Source organism: Rhinolophus sinicus, chromosome 18 (genome assembly GCF_057876585.1).
Source record: "Rhinolophus sinicus isolate RSI-liver-muscle chromosome 18, RSI-T2T, whole genome shotgun sequence".
Classification (NCBI taxonomy): Eukaryota; Metazoa; Chordata; class Mammalia; order Chiroptera; family Rhinolophidae; genus Rhinolophus; species Rhinolophus sinicus.
In genome coordinates, this window is record NC_142518.1 from 85,332,026 (window position 1) to 85,349,781 (window position 17,756).

The 17,756-nt window shown below is 34.8% G+C and overlaps 1 protein-coding gene across 7 annotated transcripts in view; it reads left to right on the forward strand.

Annotated features, from left to right (window-relative positions):
• Positions 1–17,756, forward strand: part of STAG2 (STAG2 cohesin complex component) — a 124,651-nt gene that overhangs the window by 29,978 nt on the left and 76,917 nt on the right. For all 7 annotated transcript variants that reach the window (XM_019718171.3, XM_074324155.2, XM_019718173.2 and 4 more), the window contains exon 2: positions 16,490–16,633. In XM_019718171.3, coding sequence (XP_019573730.1) covers positions 16,590–16,633 — 44 coding nt within the window. In that variant the 5' untranslated portion in view covers positions 16,490–16,589. The remainder of the gene's footprint in view (positions 1–16,489; positions 16,634–17,756) is intronic.

Consider the following 17,756-nt stretch of genomic DNA (forward strand, 5'->3'; position numbering starts at 1 on the left):
ATTGAGCCTAGTCATGTGTATCAGATGTTAGGTCCTTTTTATTACTGAGTAGTAAGTAGTCCACTGTATGTATGTAATATAATTTGCATACCCATTCACCAGTTGAAGGACATTTGGGTTGTTTTCCACCTTCTGATGATTACAAATAAAGCCACCTAGAAGTTTTCTTTTTAATTTATATTGGGGAGCAGTATGTTTTTCCAGGACCCATTAGCTCCGAGTCAAGTCATTGTTTTCAATCTAGTTGTGGAGGGCGCAAGCTCACTGGCCCATGTGGGAATCAAACTGGCAACCTTGGTGTTATGAGCACTGCGCTCTAACCAACTGAGTCAACCGGCCGCCCTACCTAGAAGTTTTATAGTTTTAAGTTTTTACATTTTAGTCTAGCATTCTCTTTGACTTTATTTTTGCATATCGTGCCAAGGTATGGATTAAGGAACTTTTTTTTGTCATATGGATATCCAGTCATTTGAAAAGACTATGGTTTCTTCATTGAAATGCCTTGATACCTTTCTCAAAAACCAAGTGACCGTGCATGGGTTTATTTCCGATCTCTGTTCTATTGATCTATCTGGATCACCATTCACGCTGTTTTGATTACTGTAGCTTTTAGTAAGCCTCGATATAATGTATAGTGTGAACCCTCCAAATTTGTTCTTTTTCAAAATTGTTTTGGCTGTTTTAATTCCTTTCCCTTTTCACCTAAGAATCAGTTTGTCGATTAAAAAGGAAAGCCTTGCTAGAATTTTGATTAGATGTTTTAAAGTTTTGCTTTGGTATAATACTAGATTCACAGGAAGCAGCAAAATAAATGTAAAGGGGGTCATATGTACTCTCTTCACCGAATTTCCCTCATTGGTAACATCTTGCATACCTATAGTACAATATCAAGACCAGCAAATTGACATTGGTACAATCCACAAAGTTTATTCAGATTTTATAGTTATATCTACACTCATCTATGTGACCATGTCTGTGTATTTATAATTCTGTGCAATTTTATCATATGTGTAAATGGGTTTAACCACCACCACCATCAAGATACAGAAGCGTTCCATCATTACAAAGACTACTTGTTTATAGTCACACTCATCCCTCTCCCTCACCTTTCTCTTTTCTTTCCCTAATCTCTGGCAACCACTAGTCTGTTCTCCATAATTTTGTCATTTTAGATGCTGTTATATAAATGGAAATCATACAGTATATAACTTGTTGAGATTGGCTTTTTCCGACTCAAATGGTTCCCTTGAGATACATCCACGTTTTTGCATTCTGATAGTTAATTCCTTTGTATTGGAGTTGTATTCCATGCTATGGATATATCAGTTTGTTTAACGATTCACTCATTGAAGAATATCTGGGTTTGTATTAGTTTGCTAGGGTTGCCATAACAAATGTGCCACAAACTAAGTGGCTTAAACAACAAGAATTTATTATTTCACAGTTCTGGAAGCTAGAAATCCAAGACCAAGGTGTCAGCAGGGTTGGTTCCTTCTGCGGCGGGCTGTGAGAAAGACATCTGTTCATGCCTCTTTCCTAGCTTCTGGTGGTTTGTTGGCAATCTTTGGTGTTCTTGGTTTCTAGAAATGTCACCCTGGTCTCTGCCTTCATCTTCACATGATGTTCTCACTGTGTGCATGTCTGTCACCAAATTTCTCCTTTTCATAAGAATACAACTCATACTGGATTAGGGCCCATAATAATGACCTTATTTTAACTTGATGACTTCTGTAAAGACCTTAAGTCCAAATAAGGTCAAATTCCAAGGTACTTGGGGTAGGACTTCAAAATATGAATTTTGGAGTGAGACAATTCAACCTATAACAGAGTTGTTTCCAGTTTTTGGCTATTACAAATAAAGCTTCTATGGACATTCTTGTACACATTTTTGTGTGGACATAGATTTTCATTTCTCTGGGATAAATGCTCAGGAATAAGATTCCTAGTTCCTATGCTAAATGTGTGTAAGGTTTTTAAATTAAAAAACATGTATTTGTTGAGATTAATTTACATATATAAGTTTAAGGTGTACAGTGTATTGATTTGATACATTTATATATTGCAATATGATTACTACCATAACTTTAGTTAACATTTTATCCCATCACGTAATTATTATTTCTCTTTTGTGGTGAGTGTGTATGGTTTTTAGAAGAAAATGATAAACTCTTTACCAGAGTGGCTGTACCATTTACATTTTCATCAGCGATAATATATGGCAATCAGTTTCTTTGCATCTTTGCGATCATTTGTTTTGTTTTTTTAATGTTATTTTATTAAATTTATTGGGGTGACAATTGTTAGTAAAATTACATAGATTTCAGGTGTACAATTCTGTATTACATCATCTATAAATCCCATTGTGTGTTCATTTGGTTTTGTCACTATTTACTGTGGACATTCTGACAGGTGTGATATCTTATTGTGGTTTTTATTTGCATTTCCTTTAATTCAATTTTAACATGTGTTATTAAAGTTTTTTTGGTTATTATCTTTTTCCTCTTACACTTAAACTCTTGATTCTTCATATCATTAACATGATTACTTATTTGCTATCATATAGTAAAAAGAAAATAACTTCAGAAGAGTAGAATCTGTTAAAAGAAACAACAAAACTGTTAGATAAAGTTTAATTTTTATTTATAATGTTTTGTCCTTAGAATTCATCCTACTAATGATAAAGTGTTGTCTTTTAAACTTGCCATAAATGCTTTCTCTGTATGCTCATGCTATTTATTTGATATACATGATTAAGTGTATTTCTTCTAATTTTTTTCAACTTTAGGAATTTCAAAAATTTAGTTTCAGTTTTTGAAGAGGTGATTCATTTTTCTAAATCAAAAGTTAAAATTGTGTAAAAAGTTATACCTACAATTCTCCAGAGACTCCTGCCTCCTATATTGCTTATTTCATCCCCTCCCCCTATATAGACAACTTTAAAAAAAGGTTCCTTGTTAATACTTCCAGTATTTCTTTTTGTGCAGAAAAGCATGTGCATCGATATATACATTTTTATTTTACAATTATTTCTTGAAAGTAACATACTGATCAACACAGTTTATTGTAAACATCGATATTAAATGCCAGACCTAACAGAAGATGTTAAGAGTTGTGTTGATGTGCAGCATGGTGTGAGAATTGAATCTGTCACACTGACTTCTGAACCATTTCATGATCTGCAAGTTCAGTATCAATATGAATTAGTGAGGTAGATTCGCTAGTAACTATGTTAACGATTATACTCATATAACCACTTCAGCAGTGGAGAAACTCTGCTTGTTTCTTTGTAACTTTGGACAGAAAAAGAGGTGAAATATAAGTGAATACCCAGTAAGTTGTTATTGCTAGCCAAAGCTGTTAATGCAGGATGGGTGGGGGAGCGGGGGGCACATAATGAAGTATAATTTCAAGTAAAATGACATGAGTGGGATAATTGGCAAACATTAGCAGAATAATTTAGAAGAAGCAGTTGGAGAAGAAAACTTTTTCCCTCTCGTTTGGAATTTAGTAACGAGGAAAGCTGAGCATAATTGCTGACAGTAGAGAGATTGCTTTTCTTGATGAAAAGAGCATTTTGAGCATTTTTGCCAAAGTAATTATAGAATAAGATGGGAGATAGTTGAATATAAAGAATCTCCTCATACATGTTGTTCTCGGATCTTGCTACATTATTTGGCAGAAACCTTTTTGTGTAGTGGATCATTATAGCACCTTTTTTTCTATAGAAAGAATTTTCTAATTGAGAAGTTTCTTTCCTGACTAATGACTCAGATAAACCATTGATACAACAAATTGTGTCTTAAAAGCAAAGTGGTAATTACTATAAACTTCTCCAATTTAAGATAGTAGTTTCAAGTTTTCTGCAGTATACTTTCAAGAATACCCAGCACACATAAACACTAATTCTAGTATATAACTGTATTTGCCTTTAATAATATACTGGTCTTAATTAATGTTAAATGTTTGCTGAATCATTATTTTCCTTCCTTAGCATTTACATAATACTTTTGGGGATGTTTTGCAGGGTACTTTAATATATTTGTGGTGGTTTAGAAATAAGATAGTTTTTTGCTCTCAGTGCTCTAGGAAAATTTTAAAAATCCCTGTCATTTTAGAGTTCAGGTTGAGTGTTGTCCAGCGCCCTCTTTCACCATTGGATGTCGCACAGAAGTGGGTGAAATACACTGAAAGGCACTGAAAATGGGATAGGTTACAGGGCAGAATGTGGGGGCCCTTGTAATATCTAGTACCAGTAATCTACGTATATGTAACATTTTCGCATCTCTTACTGGATTGTCTTTATGTAGGCTAATTTAAAGCTTCCTTCCCCAAGTGTAATGGAATCACATGCTACACTTCAGGGATCCTAATTCCTAGTATCATCACATAATGCCATTGTAGCATTCCTACCCTTGACTGCGGCTTGCCTGAATTGCTGCTAGAAGGTTCTTACTGCTTTTTTCCTGCTTTAAGTTGTGTGCTGTTCTCCTGTGGGAACTACAAGGCTTGTACCATCAAATTTTGAACAAGGGAGTGAAATGTTGAACACTAAATGGGTCTCAATGGTAGGTTTCATACTGTGTGATGAGTAACCTGTGGTAACTTTAAAAATGTAGCTGGAATATGGTGATGGAAGGAGAACTGACTCTGGATGGTGAACACACAATGTGATATATAGATGATGTAGTATAGAATTGTCCACCTGAAACCTATGTAACTTTACTAACAATTGTCATCCCAATAAACTTTAATTTAAAAAAATGTAGCTGGAATTAACTCACATTGTTGAACTGCTTGCATTTTGTTTTGGTTTGTTTGGAAAGCTAGATGTCTCTGGATCTTTTGCCATAAAGTTACATAAGCTTTGGTTCATTTTCACCATATTATATAGGAGACAAAAAAAGTCCATTTTGTCAAAATAGAGTGTAGATACCAATTGTCGGTGTCTTAATTTATGAAATTATATTTCAAAAGGATATCAGTAGTTAATATGCTTCTTCAGTAGAAAGGTGTTCTCCAGGGATGGGTGATTGGTAATATCTTGTGAATTCATTTGATATGAGGGAAGCTTGCTTGATAAAAAGGGTCTTAATCATTTTTAAGTGGACAGTTCAGCAGTGTTAAGTAAATTGACTTTGTTGTGAAACGTCTGGAACTTTTTTGTCTAGCAAATCTGAAACTCCATACCCATTAAATAACTCCCCCTTTTCTCCTTCCTCCGTACCCTGGTAACCACCATTCTCCTTTCTGTTTCTGTGAATTTGACTAGTACTTTAGATCCCTCATGTAAGTAGAATCATCTAGTAGTTGTCTTTTTGGGACTGACTGGCTTATTTCATTTATCATAATGTCCTGAAGGTTCATCCATGTTGTAGCATATGACAGGGTTTCCTTCCTTGTTAAGGGTGAATAGTATTCCATTTTATGTATATATGGTATTTTGTTTATTCAGGTGTTGATGAACATGTAGTCTGTTTCCATCTCTTGGCTACTGTGAATAGTGCTGCTGTAAATGTGGATGTGCAACTATCTCTCTGAGACCCAGTTTTCAATTGTTTTGGATATATACCTGAAAGTGGGGATTGCTGGATCATAATGGCAGTTCTATTTAAAACCTTTTTGAAGAAACCTCCATACTGTTATCCATAGCAGTTACACATTTTTACTATCTTACAATAGTGCACAAATGTTCAACTTTTCCATCTTCTTAACAGTCACTTGCTGTTACGCATCTTTTTGATTCTAGGCACCCTGAAGGTGTGAAATGATAAGTCGTTGTGGTTTTGATTCAAATCTTTGCCCGTTTTTTATTTGCATTATTTGATTTTTTGTTGTTGTTGTTGTTGCTGAGTTGTAGGAATTCTTTATATATTATGGATACTGACCTCGTATCAGATACATATTTCCTCCCGTTCTAGAGGTTGCCTTTACACTCTATTGTGTCCTTTGACGTCCCATTTGTTTATCTTTGTTTTTGTTACCTTGTGTTTTTGTGTCATATCTGAGATCATTGCCAAATCCAGTGTTATGATTTCCCCGTTTTCTTCTAGAAGTTTTATAGTTTTGGGTCTTACATTTAGACCTTTAATTCATTTTGAATTAATTTTTATATATGATGCGAGATAATCCCTGCTCCAATTTCATTATTTTGCATGTGGATATCCTGTTTTCTCAGCACCATTTGTTGAAGAGACTGTTCTTTCCCCACTGAGTGGTGTTGGCACCCTTGTCAAAAATCATGTGAATTTGTATTCAAGGGTTTATTTCTGGCCTCTCTATTCTATTTCATTGGTCTGTTCTTATGCCAGTACCACATTGTTTTGATTACTATAGCTTTGTGATATGTTTTGAAATCAGAATGTGTGATTCCTCCAACTTTGTTCTTTTTTTCTACATTGTTTTTGTTGTTTGGAATCCCTTGAATTTCGTGATGAATTTTTCTGTTTCTGTAAAAAAAGAAAAAGTGCTCTTGGGATTTTGATAGGGATTGTGTAGAATCTGCAGATTGCTTTGGGTAGTAGTGACATTCTTATAGTATTCTTCCATTCCATGAGTCAGGTGTCTTTCCATTTGTTTGTGTCTTCTTTAATTTCATTCAGCAAAACAATGTTTTGCAATTTTCAGTATGTAAGTCTTCTAACTTCTTGTTTAGGTTTATTTTTAAGTATTTTATTCTTTGCTGCTATTATAAATAGAATTGTTTTCTTAATTTCCTTTTTGGTATGTTCAATGTTAGCACAACTGATTTTTTTGTGTGTGATGACTTTGTATCCTGCGACTTTGCTGAATATTTTAAAAGGTGTGGGTTTGTTTTTCTTTTTTTTTTTTTTTTTGTTTGTTTTTGTTTTCGTGAAATATTGAGGGTTTGTTTAGCTTTTATATATACCTATAAGAGCATATCATTTGTGAACAGAGAAAATTTTACTTCTTCCTTTCCAATTTGGATGCCTTTTATTTCTTTTTCTTGCTTAATTGTTTTGGTTAGGACTTCCCATACTGTGTTGGAATAGAAGTGGCAAGAGCGGGCATCGTTGCCTCATTGCAGATCTTAGAGGCAAAACTTTCAGTCTTTTACCATTCAGTATATTAGCTCTGAGCTTTTCATAAGTGGCCTTTATTATGTTGAGATACTTCTCTTCTTAGTTTGTGGAGTGTCTTTATCATGAAAAGGTGTTGAATCTTATCAAATGCTTTTTCTGCATCAGGTGAGATCATCATGAGGTTTTTTTTGGTCCTTCGTTCTCTTTTTTTTTTTTTTTAAGATTTTATTGGGGAAGGGGAACAGGACTTTATTGGGGGAACAGTGTGTTCTTCAGGACTTTTTTCCAAGTCAAGTTGTTGTCCTTTCAATCTTAGTTGTGGAGGGTTCTGTTCAGCTTCAAGTTGTTGTCCTTTCAGTCTTAGTTGTGGAGGGCGCAGCTCAGCTCCAGGTCCAGTTGCCGTTGCTAGTTGCAGGGGGCACAGCCCACCATCCCTTGCGGGAGTCGAACCGGCAACCTTGTGGTTGAGAGGATGTGCTCCAACCAACTGAGCCATCCGGGAGCTCAGCGGCAGCTCAGCTCAAGGTGCCGAGTTCAATCTTAGTTGCAGGGGGCAGAGCCCACCATCCCTTCCGGGACTCGAGGAATTGAACTGGCAACCTTGTGGTTGAGAGCCCACTGGCCCATGTGGGACTCGAACCGGCAGCCTTCGGAGTTAGGAGCATGGAGCTCTAACCGCCTGAGCCACCGGGCCAGCCCCGGTCCTTCGTTCTCTTAATGTGGTGCATTACAATGATTGATTTTCATATGTTGAACTAGACTTGCATTCTGGGAATAAATTTCACTTGGTCATGGTGTGTAATACTTTCTTTTAATGTGCTGTGAATTCAGTTTGCTAGTATTTTGTTAAGGATTTTTGTATTCTGGTATTCTTTGGGGATATTGGTTTGTAGGTTTTTCATAGTATCTTTATCTGGCTTAAGTTTAATTTTTAAAAAGTAATTTACATGTTCTAATCTTCATTTAGGAAAGCTTAAGTTTAGGGAGAAATAAAATTTTGGACTTACAACATATGTGTGACTCTCCTGTCATTGTCAATGTGTAGAATTGCTAAACAAAGAACCAACGTCTTAGATCTGAAATAAGAAATGGGAAGTACATATGCTGTGTTCATAAACTTCATTGTGGAAGGATATTTGATTTCTGAACTTGAATATGAATATAATTCAAGCCTATGGATTGTGCACTACAGATGATAGTAGAAAGGTTAGTGGTTTTTATCAAGTGGATGCTAATTCTAGATGTTTAATGAGGTATTACCTAATTGGAAGTAGAAGGTACAAAAATTAAATATGTAGCATGTATGTTGTATTTTGTGGTGTACTAAAATGAAAAAAAATGTGCTTAAGTAGTAGTAATTACAGGTCTAAATTTTAGATGAAAATTTCCCGTTGTCTGTAAAGCGGTTTAATTTATACTTTGATTTTATTGTTTTATTAACTGAATTGTATGTCAGCTATAATTGTATCTCCATCTCCATGTGAATTATTAATAAAGACTCAGTGTTTTATTTAGATACTTTTTACTACCTTGAATAAATAAATGTGAATGTTTTTTGATGTAATCAACCTGAGGGTATGTGAAATAAAAAATTGGATTTCCCTCGAAATCAGGAATGATTATCCTGTCTTCATCTACTTTGCTGTGAAATCTGCCTTGATATCTGCTATTGCTTGAAATCTGCCAATAAGCCAGTAGTGCCCAGTGTGAAGTGTATGTGACGGTAATAATGCACTGTGCTTATGTCATGCTGTATACAGTTATAAAAGTGTTAACACATGAATTTAGCTAATTGTTGTAAATTTTATTTTTAGATCTAGATATTCTTATATACCAGCTAATTCAGTCTTACCTCTGAAATGTTGATAGCCACTATACCCAGTTGTGATTACCACTGTTTATTCATGTCTTAAGATACAGAAAGTTATGTCAGTGGGGCATATATAATTTTTCAATTAACACAGTGCAAAAAGCTAAATGCAGAGTATGGTATTCAGGTATAAGTGAGATGAGTGAGAGTTCACAGTACTTTTAAAAATTCCTCATGATTTAGCTGTTGACCTTGGCAGACTGAGATGATTTTGAGGTGATGTGGTATATGAGGTCTGACAGTTAAGTTCACGGACTCATCCTAGAAAAAGCACTACATACCTCAATGCTGAATATCAGTATGGTCACCTTTGAACTACTCCCCTTGGGAAGCTGTGCACCAACTCCGGCGCCTAGTCCACCCTTCAAAGCAGTTTTGGAACTCTTTTTCTGGAATGGCCATCAGAGCTGTCATCGTATTACCCTTGAAGTCCTGAATGTCATCAAAATGCCTTTCACTATTTCCTTTATCTTCGGGTAAAGAAAGAAGTCATTGGGGACAAGATCAGGTGAATAGGGAGGGTGTTCCAATACAGTTGTTTGTTTACTGGCTAAAAATTCCCTCACAGACAGTGCTGTGTGAGCTGGTGCATTGTTGTGATGCAAGAGCCATGAATTGCAGGTGAAAAGTTCAGGTCATTTTCGTCTAACTTTTTCACAGCATTCTCAGCACTTCCAAATAGTAAACTTGGTTAACTGTCCACTTGGTACAGATTCATAATGAATAATTCCTTTGATATCAAAAAAGGTTATCAACATTGTTTTGACTCTTGATTTGGACTGACGGAACTTTTTGGGTCCAGGAGAATTGGCTGACTTCCATCGTGCATTTTGATGCTTTGTTTCAGGGTTGTATTGGTACACCCATGTTTCATCACCAGTGATAACATGGCCCAAAACGTCGTCTTGCCTCTCCTAAAGGTCTTGGCAAACTTCGACTCTCCTTGGCTTTTGTTCATCAGTGAGCTCCTTTGGGACCATTTTTGCACACAGCTTTCCCATGCCAAGATTTTCATTTAAGATTTTCCTGTTTCTCTATCAATGTTCACTTGGTGGGCTATGCTTCTCACAGTCAGCTAATGATTTTGATGCTCAATTTGATGAAATTTTGTAATGTTTTCATCAGTTCTGCTCGTTACTGGCCACGCTGGCCTCTTCATTAGTGACGCATTCTCTCCCCTCAGAAAAATGTTTAATCCATTTGTACACTGCTGTTTTCTTCATGGCATTATCCTCATAAACTTGAACTAACATGTCCCTGATTTCGTTTCCACTCTTGCCAAGTTTAACAAGAAATTTAGTGTTTGTTCATTGCTCTAATTCAAGCTCAGACATTCTCACAATGTCGCACAAAAACATGCAACACAATAATGAACACCGCTCAGCAAGACACCACTACACATCAACATGAGCACAGCTGTGAGACACTGATATACCAAGGTTATGAACCCTTACCGAGCTGTTTGTACAGTGTTGCCAATGTAAGTGCACGGTGGCAAGTTCACGAACTTAATTGTCAGACTCATAAACTATTTTACCTGTTTGACTATTTATGTTGGGTTAGGGCCAGATAATGTCTAGTCAACGGCAGCTTGTTAGGACACACTGAGGAATTAGCAAACTTGGAATTAGATGGCTGATAAGTATCCAATATCTGTCCTTTAGGTATAATGGATACCCAGTATCTAGCAACAGCTAGTGCCAGTGTGGTAGATGAGAGGATATGGTAGATGTGGCATTCAGATTAGGATAACTGGAGAGACACAGTGAGATGGTTTGAGAGTGGGTTTAGGGGCAGGATTCCAGTTTCTAGGATGGGATTGAATAGATGCATTGCAGCAAGAATAAGGCAGGGAATTGATCCTTTGATGATTCAGTCACAGGGTACAACCAAGTACAGGGTGATAGAGTAGTGGGTCTGGTCTGCAGGAATTAGGCAGACGCTTTTTCTTAACTCCCTCCTCATCCGAAATAAAAACAAACAAACTAGTAGTACTTAATTTGTTGCAAAGTTCATAAGTGGCGTGCTAGATTTTTACAGAAATGAGAGCTCATGGTCAAGAACTGGGGCAAGCTGAGTATGAAGGTTGGGCTGTGTGATCCTAATTGTGCTTAGGAATTGAGTCACATTTGGCAGGTTTTAGGGAATGTGGGTCGACAAGGAAATTAGGAAGGTTGCTGAGCACTTTCAATAGAACAGGTGGATGATTCCAGTTCTGTCTGGCTTTAGTTTCTGGCAGTATGTAGTGATGCCATATCTGTGTAGACTGTGTCCCAGCTTGTTCCTTCCCGTCTTCCTGAAAGTAAAAGTTGTTTTTGAAGTGTTGTGGCGTTAGGTGTATTCAATTTGTATACTTAGTTATTTTAGACAATCCTTTTACTTTTGGACTCCTCCCTTCCTTTTATATATTATTTTTTGTTTGTAAGGGCAGATAATTTGACCTAACCTACAGTTAATTAGGAAATGTAGGTGGAGTCATTAATTATCTTATGTATGCAGATTTCTTCTAGTCATTCCCCAGATTACCTATTCCTGCATTGCAGCAGGTGCTACCATTTCTTTAGTGTGTGAAAGGGTTGTGAAGGAGGTTAGCTGTATGGTGATGGATGGTAACTAGACTTTTTGGGGTGATCATTTTGTAGTGTATGCATATAATGAATTATAATGTATGCACTTGAATCTAATATAATAAGGGGTGGCTGGTTAGCTCAGGTGGTTAGAGCACAATGTGTGTAACAACAGGGTTGCCAGTTTGATCCCCACATGGGCCACTGTGAGCTGCGCCCTCCACAACTAGATCGAAACAACTACTTGACTAGGAGCTGATGAGTCCTGGAAAAACACACTTAAAAAAAATAATAAAAGTTTTTTGTTTTAAAAAAGAAACATATAATTAAAAAAAGAAATTCTTTAGGACTCCATCTAGGATCTTGGAGAAAATATACTTGCAAATGATACATGTGAGTATGCTATTAAGAAACTTTCAGGTGAAAATTTTGTTACTGGACTGAGTGTACCTGATCATTGCTTGATTTGTCATTCTTTTCACCCTATCATTTACTCAGAGTAGACCATAGCAGAAATTGGGGAGATATACAGAGGGAGGAAAAATATCTTTTTGAGCAAGGAGAAATCTTTTTAAAAGGTTATTAATAAAGGGGCAGTAGATTTCCATCTTCTTTTGAAGGTAGGTATATACATCATGTATATGTTTGGTGAGCTTTTCATTTCTTGCCTTGTGTACTCAAAGCTGCCATGTATCATTTGACATAAGGAACGATAGTAACTTTCCTGTTTTGATGAGGAACTAGTCTACCTTTTATTCACAATCTCAACCTAAATGACAGACTTCTGTCTGCTATCTCCTAAGAAAGTAGATAGGCCAATAAAAGCAACATACCTTTGGGTCTTGTTTTAATATTTGAAAGAAAGTTTCTGTTCCCTGCTAATACTGAGTAGGTGACCATAATAAAAGTAATTTTATGATAGAACTCAGTTTTTTTTTAAATAGACGCTCAACTTTATGAGTTTAGGGACCCGAGATACGAATAAATCATTCTGTAGCAGCAGAGATACTTTTGTAATTTCTCAGTTCAAAAATCACCCACATTTTCACCACCCTGATATTGTAACTGTTTTCTTTTGCTTCTTTTTTTTGGTTAATACTGCATCCTAATATAGGTCTTTTAATGTATTAAACTACCCATGTTGCTACACAGTCATCATAAGTAGTTTCAGTGTATGAATGTTATGTTAAATTTTTGTACCATAAATGAATCCATGGCTGGACATTTAGGTAACCTGTTTTTAAGTGTCTGTTATAATGATGGTGGCATTTCACAAGGGTATATACATTTCCTAGATGTGATCCTTATAGATTGAAGGGTGTGACCCTTTTGGGAGTGAGTGTTAAGACAAGGGGGTGGCATGTGGTGCATGCTGAATTCACTGGCTTTTAGTAGTTGAATATTTCTTCATTTTTAGGGAAAAAAGTAATATACCAGCTACTTTTTAAGTGCTCCCCCCACTCCTCAATCATATGTGGATTCTTAGGGACCTTGTTTAGTGATGGCTGTATTTTGTAGTTTTATTTTCTATTTTGAGACCACTTGGTTTGAATGAAAAGATCTTTGAAACAGTTATTTTATGAAAAGTAAAAATTTAAGATTTTTAAATTATCAAAGAAAAACAGGTTATTTTTCACTTTTTCTGTGGACGTAATTTTAATGAATGTGGCAAGTCACTTGGAATTAAAGATGCAAGCATAATTGTATAATTTTTATGTTTGTGTTTATATCCTACAGAAATAGGTGTCCAACAGATTTTAAGCATTGGAAGGAAAAAGTTTTTTGTTACTGAATTAATTTAACTTGGAGTCTAAACTTTGAGTAACAGACTATAAATATATTCGTTATAGATAACTTGAATAGTTATGGTAATCAAGTTTCAGCTTTTAGATCTCTGTTTATATCAAAAGCAGTGCCTGTGAGTGTTTACTTGAATTTAACATAGAATTAATGTATAATGACCTGTTACTTTTTAATCCAATAGTTATAGATGAATGTATTTAACAAACCTTTAATGGCTGTACACTATATGCTTGAGCCTAAGGATATTATTCATCGTATATACAAATGTGTTCGCTTAGTTTTCAGTAAGTAGAAGCAGAAGCTAGTTATTGGATGTATTTTTCCCAGAAGGAAAATAGTGATTGAGAGTTAAAGCAAATTTCAATTCTATGCTTTTTGTCCACCAAAGCTGTTGGAATGTTAACTCTTTTATAGTAGTTGTAGAGAATTGGTACATGTGATGAAAATCTCTAAAGCTTTTTCTTGAAACTAGGTGAGAGCTCCACCTTGTGATCTTTGAGCATATTTTTTTAAAAAGTTAATAACCTCCAGTAGGCCAGAAATGGTGTGGTGAGTTTATTAAATTCATACTTTTATTGAGCATTACATATTCTTAACTAAAGTTTTGGATTTCCCAACTTAAATCAAATGGTATTAACATTTAAAGACCTTAAAAATTATTGGGGTGACAATGGTTAACAAACTACGTAGGTTTCAAGTGTACAATTCTATAATACATCATCTATATATTGCATTATGTGTTCCACACAAAGTCAGTTCTCCTTCCATCTGTGAATTTTTTAAATGTAAGTCTTTGGGGGAAGCAAATCATATTTATATACAACTGTAGCCATTTAAAATAAAAAGGGAAAATTCTCAGCTCTTCCTGCAAGTAAAGTTTACATTCTTAAAAAGCAACGAAAAAACAATGCTAACTTACCCACTGCTCCCACCCACTTAAATTACAAAGCAACTCTAAATATATGGAATTTTTGACCTATGAACTGTTTTGGTGGCAAATTGGTTATTTAGCGAAGCCTTAAAATAGTAAAAATTTGGATACATGGAATTTAGTATTCTTATGTTTAATAATATTAGGTGGCCGTAGAGGTAGTTGCCTTCTTGTAGAAAGAAATAAATTTTTACATTTATTGTTACAGGTGGTTCCATAAGAACAAGGATCATTGTTCTCTCCTTTTCACCACTGTATTCCCAGTGCCCTGCACTGCATTTGGCACATGGTAGATGTTTTTAATTGGTTGGATGGATTTTTAATATTTAGAAAACTTTTAAAAGAAGTATTTTGCTGGGATAGAGAGTTGGCCAATTTAATAATTATACTAAATCTGTCTGACGGTATTTCTTTTTAAAATATAGGTACCTTGTCTGGGAGACTCATGTTTATAAATTACATTTTTCTTTTGTGTTTGCTTTGTTTTCTGATTATCAAATACATATTAGTATAGCCCTATACTGAGCAAAATAATTTGACCTGGCAGTATTTCTTGTACACTAGAAATTAATTTTATGCTAAGTAGAAGCATGTAGTGTATCACACAATACTTATTTTATTTAATGCTTTGTCTTTTTTGGAGCTGATACATTCTTTTTGTCCCTTGAGAGACTATATTTATGAACTGTCTTTAAAGTCTGCTTAAAAAGGAACACAGCAAGTTTGGTTTTATAAAATGTATACACAGAGAGTGAGTGAGGGGCAGATAAGACAAAGCAAGCACTTATCTCCACCTTGCCATCTAGATGACCTGACATGTTGGTTAGGACTTCATTCGCTCTATACCATTCTCCAGCACCCTTAAAAAAAAAGTGTTTTCTTTAAAAAAAAAAAAAAAAAAAAAAAAAGTAATTTCCTTTTAAAAATAAGTTGGGATTTTTAGGAGGCTAGGGTGTGTCCTACATGTGATGGCAAGCCTCAGAATTCTGGTGCACTACTTAGGTTACACTAAGAATAAAACCAGATTAACAGTGATCTTAGAGGGGAATGATCCTGCGACCATGATTTTAGTGTAAGGAGAAGACCATACAAACAGTCATATCTAAGTCAAGATTTTACAATATGAGTATTCTTCAGAAAAAAAAGAAAAACAAAACTCAGAGTGGTGGTATAGACAGCTCTTGATTATTCAGGTCTTAATTTGTAGATTATTTATTCTTGTTTCTATTACCTCCTTATTTTGCTATTAATAGTAGGTTAATTAGAGTGAGCTAGGAAATGCTGTGTTTTGACTAGCCATTTATGTTTTTTACAGATTTAGAGTTAATGCAGAAAACTCAGTTATCAGTTTCTTGTTATAACATCTGCTCTGTTGGAAGAGATTGTTAGAAGTTCATCAGTTTGTGATATTTAAACATTTATTAATTGGACATGTTTAGTCTTACCTGCTTTTTCTTTAGGTGCACACTAGGTACTAGTTTTACTTAAAAATAAAAGCAAAACATAAGATAATTATAAAAAGAAAGTTACACACAAAATTAAGAACTTCAGACCCAGCCTATTTTCTCTTTTGTTATAGACTTGTCATTTGCTCTTAGGTCATTCTCTCATTTAGGAACTGCATCTTTGACCTTCAAAAGTGGAAGTAATACCCTTCCTATGACCAAATTTACATTTACTTTAGTCACAAATGGCATAAAACTGTTGTGCATATGATATTATTGGTATTTAAATTGATTGTAAATTCCTTGAAGGAGTAGGGAATGGATCAAAGCTAACAGTAAGCCAGGTTTTGGACTATATGTTTCTTCTATGGTAGAAGAACCTGTTTTTAAAGTGTTTTAAAGTTCTATCTTAGATTTTTTTATTAGCTCCTTTTAATTGTGCTGTACATAGTCAGCAAAGAGTTATATAGAATTTTTAGACATCATGTATTATGGTTTAAACTTGTAATAAGGATTTCAGGACCAATAAAAGAGTCACATCATATCATGTTCCTAGTTAAGGTAATGTTTTTTAAAAGCCAGGCTAGAGAATCAACAAATTTTAAAAATAATTGTCTATGATACAAGCTTCTTTCTTTGTGTCTGTGGTAACTATTGTGGGGCTACAATAGTTGTAACAGATCCATATCTAGAACAGTCAGATGCAAGGGAAAAAAAAATCTTTCTGTACTGAAACACATTAGCAGGCACAAGGGAGTTTAGTTTTTCAGTATAGCTACCTTTCCCAATATTTTTGGTGTGTTTATAATAAATATGGCATTCCCCCCTTAAAGGAATTGTCTGTCTTAGAAGAAAGAAGCAAACCATCGTTTTACCCACGTAAATATATGAATATATTTCTGACATTGGGGCGTTTCAGAAGATGATAAAGAAATGATAGCAGCTCCAGAAATACCAACTGATTTTAATCTACTACAGTAAGTATACTACAATGATTTGTAAATACTTGTTTTTTCCACAAAATAGGAAATGTATGAACTTCAGTTAAAATTACTTCTACTTGAGAAGATCTAATACATAGAATACAGGATAGTATGTATACTTTAAAACAGTTTATATTAATGCTCATTGGGATCTGTGACAGTAATTATTTCATGCTTTTTTTGTACTGTGTTGTAAATTTACTTTTTTAATTTAGATACTACATAATTTATTATTTTCGCTGTGCAGTTGAGTCCACACTTGGTTTTACAAATAGCAGCAGCTATTTGGAGGGAGTGTCATGAAATTCTTAAAAAGTTAAACCTTCGCATTAGTAAGGAAGATATACCATACAGTAGTATTTAGGATGGAATGTCAACTTTCTATTATAAAATCAAAAACAAATATAGGAGGGTAGGACACGCTCTATATTTTTGCAGATACATGCTTATTGATCCATAAAGTGACTTCATAGTATTTTCTTTACCCTCATTGTAAAAGCTACCTGTATTCCTTATTCAACTTTTATTGTAATTACTCTGGTGATGTTGGGAAGAATTTGAGCTACGACATGTAATAGTGGTTTTCATACTAAGTTCCAGTTTCACAAGGTGCCTCAGTGAAAAGTGAACCTTTAAATTGCTTGTGGATCCCTGTACTTGACACACACATACACAACACTATGTGTACTATATAGGTCTTTGTAAGATGTGAAAACAAGGGTCTGGTTGCTAAAAATTTTTGAAAACAGCACATAGATACTTTGTACATAATAGAAGCCAGTGTCTGCTTTTGATGGTATATAAAAAATAACTATTTTCAGTGGAGACAGGATCTACTGGGATGTCACCAATATTTCAAAGTATGATTTTAATGATTTTAATCCCAGTGTATATTGACTCTATTTTAAGATTCTTGAGGAAATTTTCTTGGTTTTGTTTGTTTGAGGGAGGATATAGGATAGTCTGAGAAAAAAATTAATTTTGGTTTGACTGTTGTAAAATTATCTTGGGAAATTTCTTAAATGTATTAAGTTTAGCGACTATTAAAAAGCTTTATATTATAAGCTAGAAACTAGACCATTGACCGTTAGACTATCTTAGGTAATTAGGGCATGAA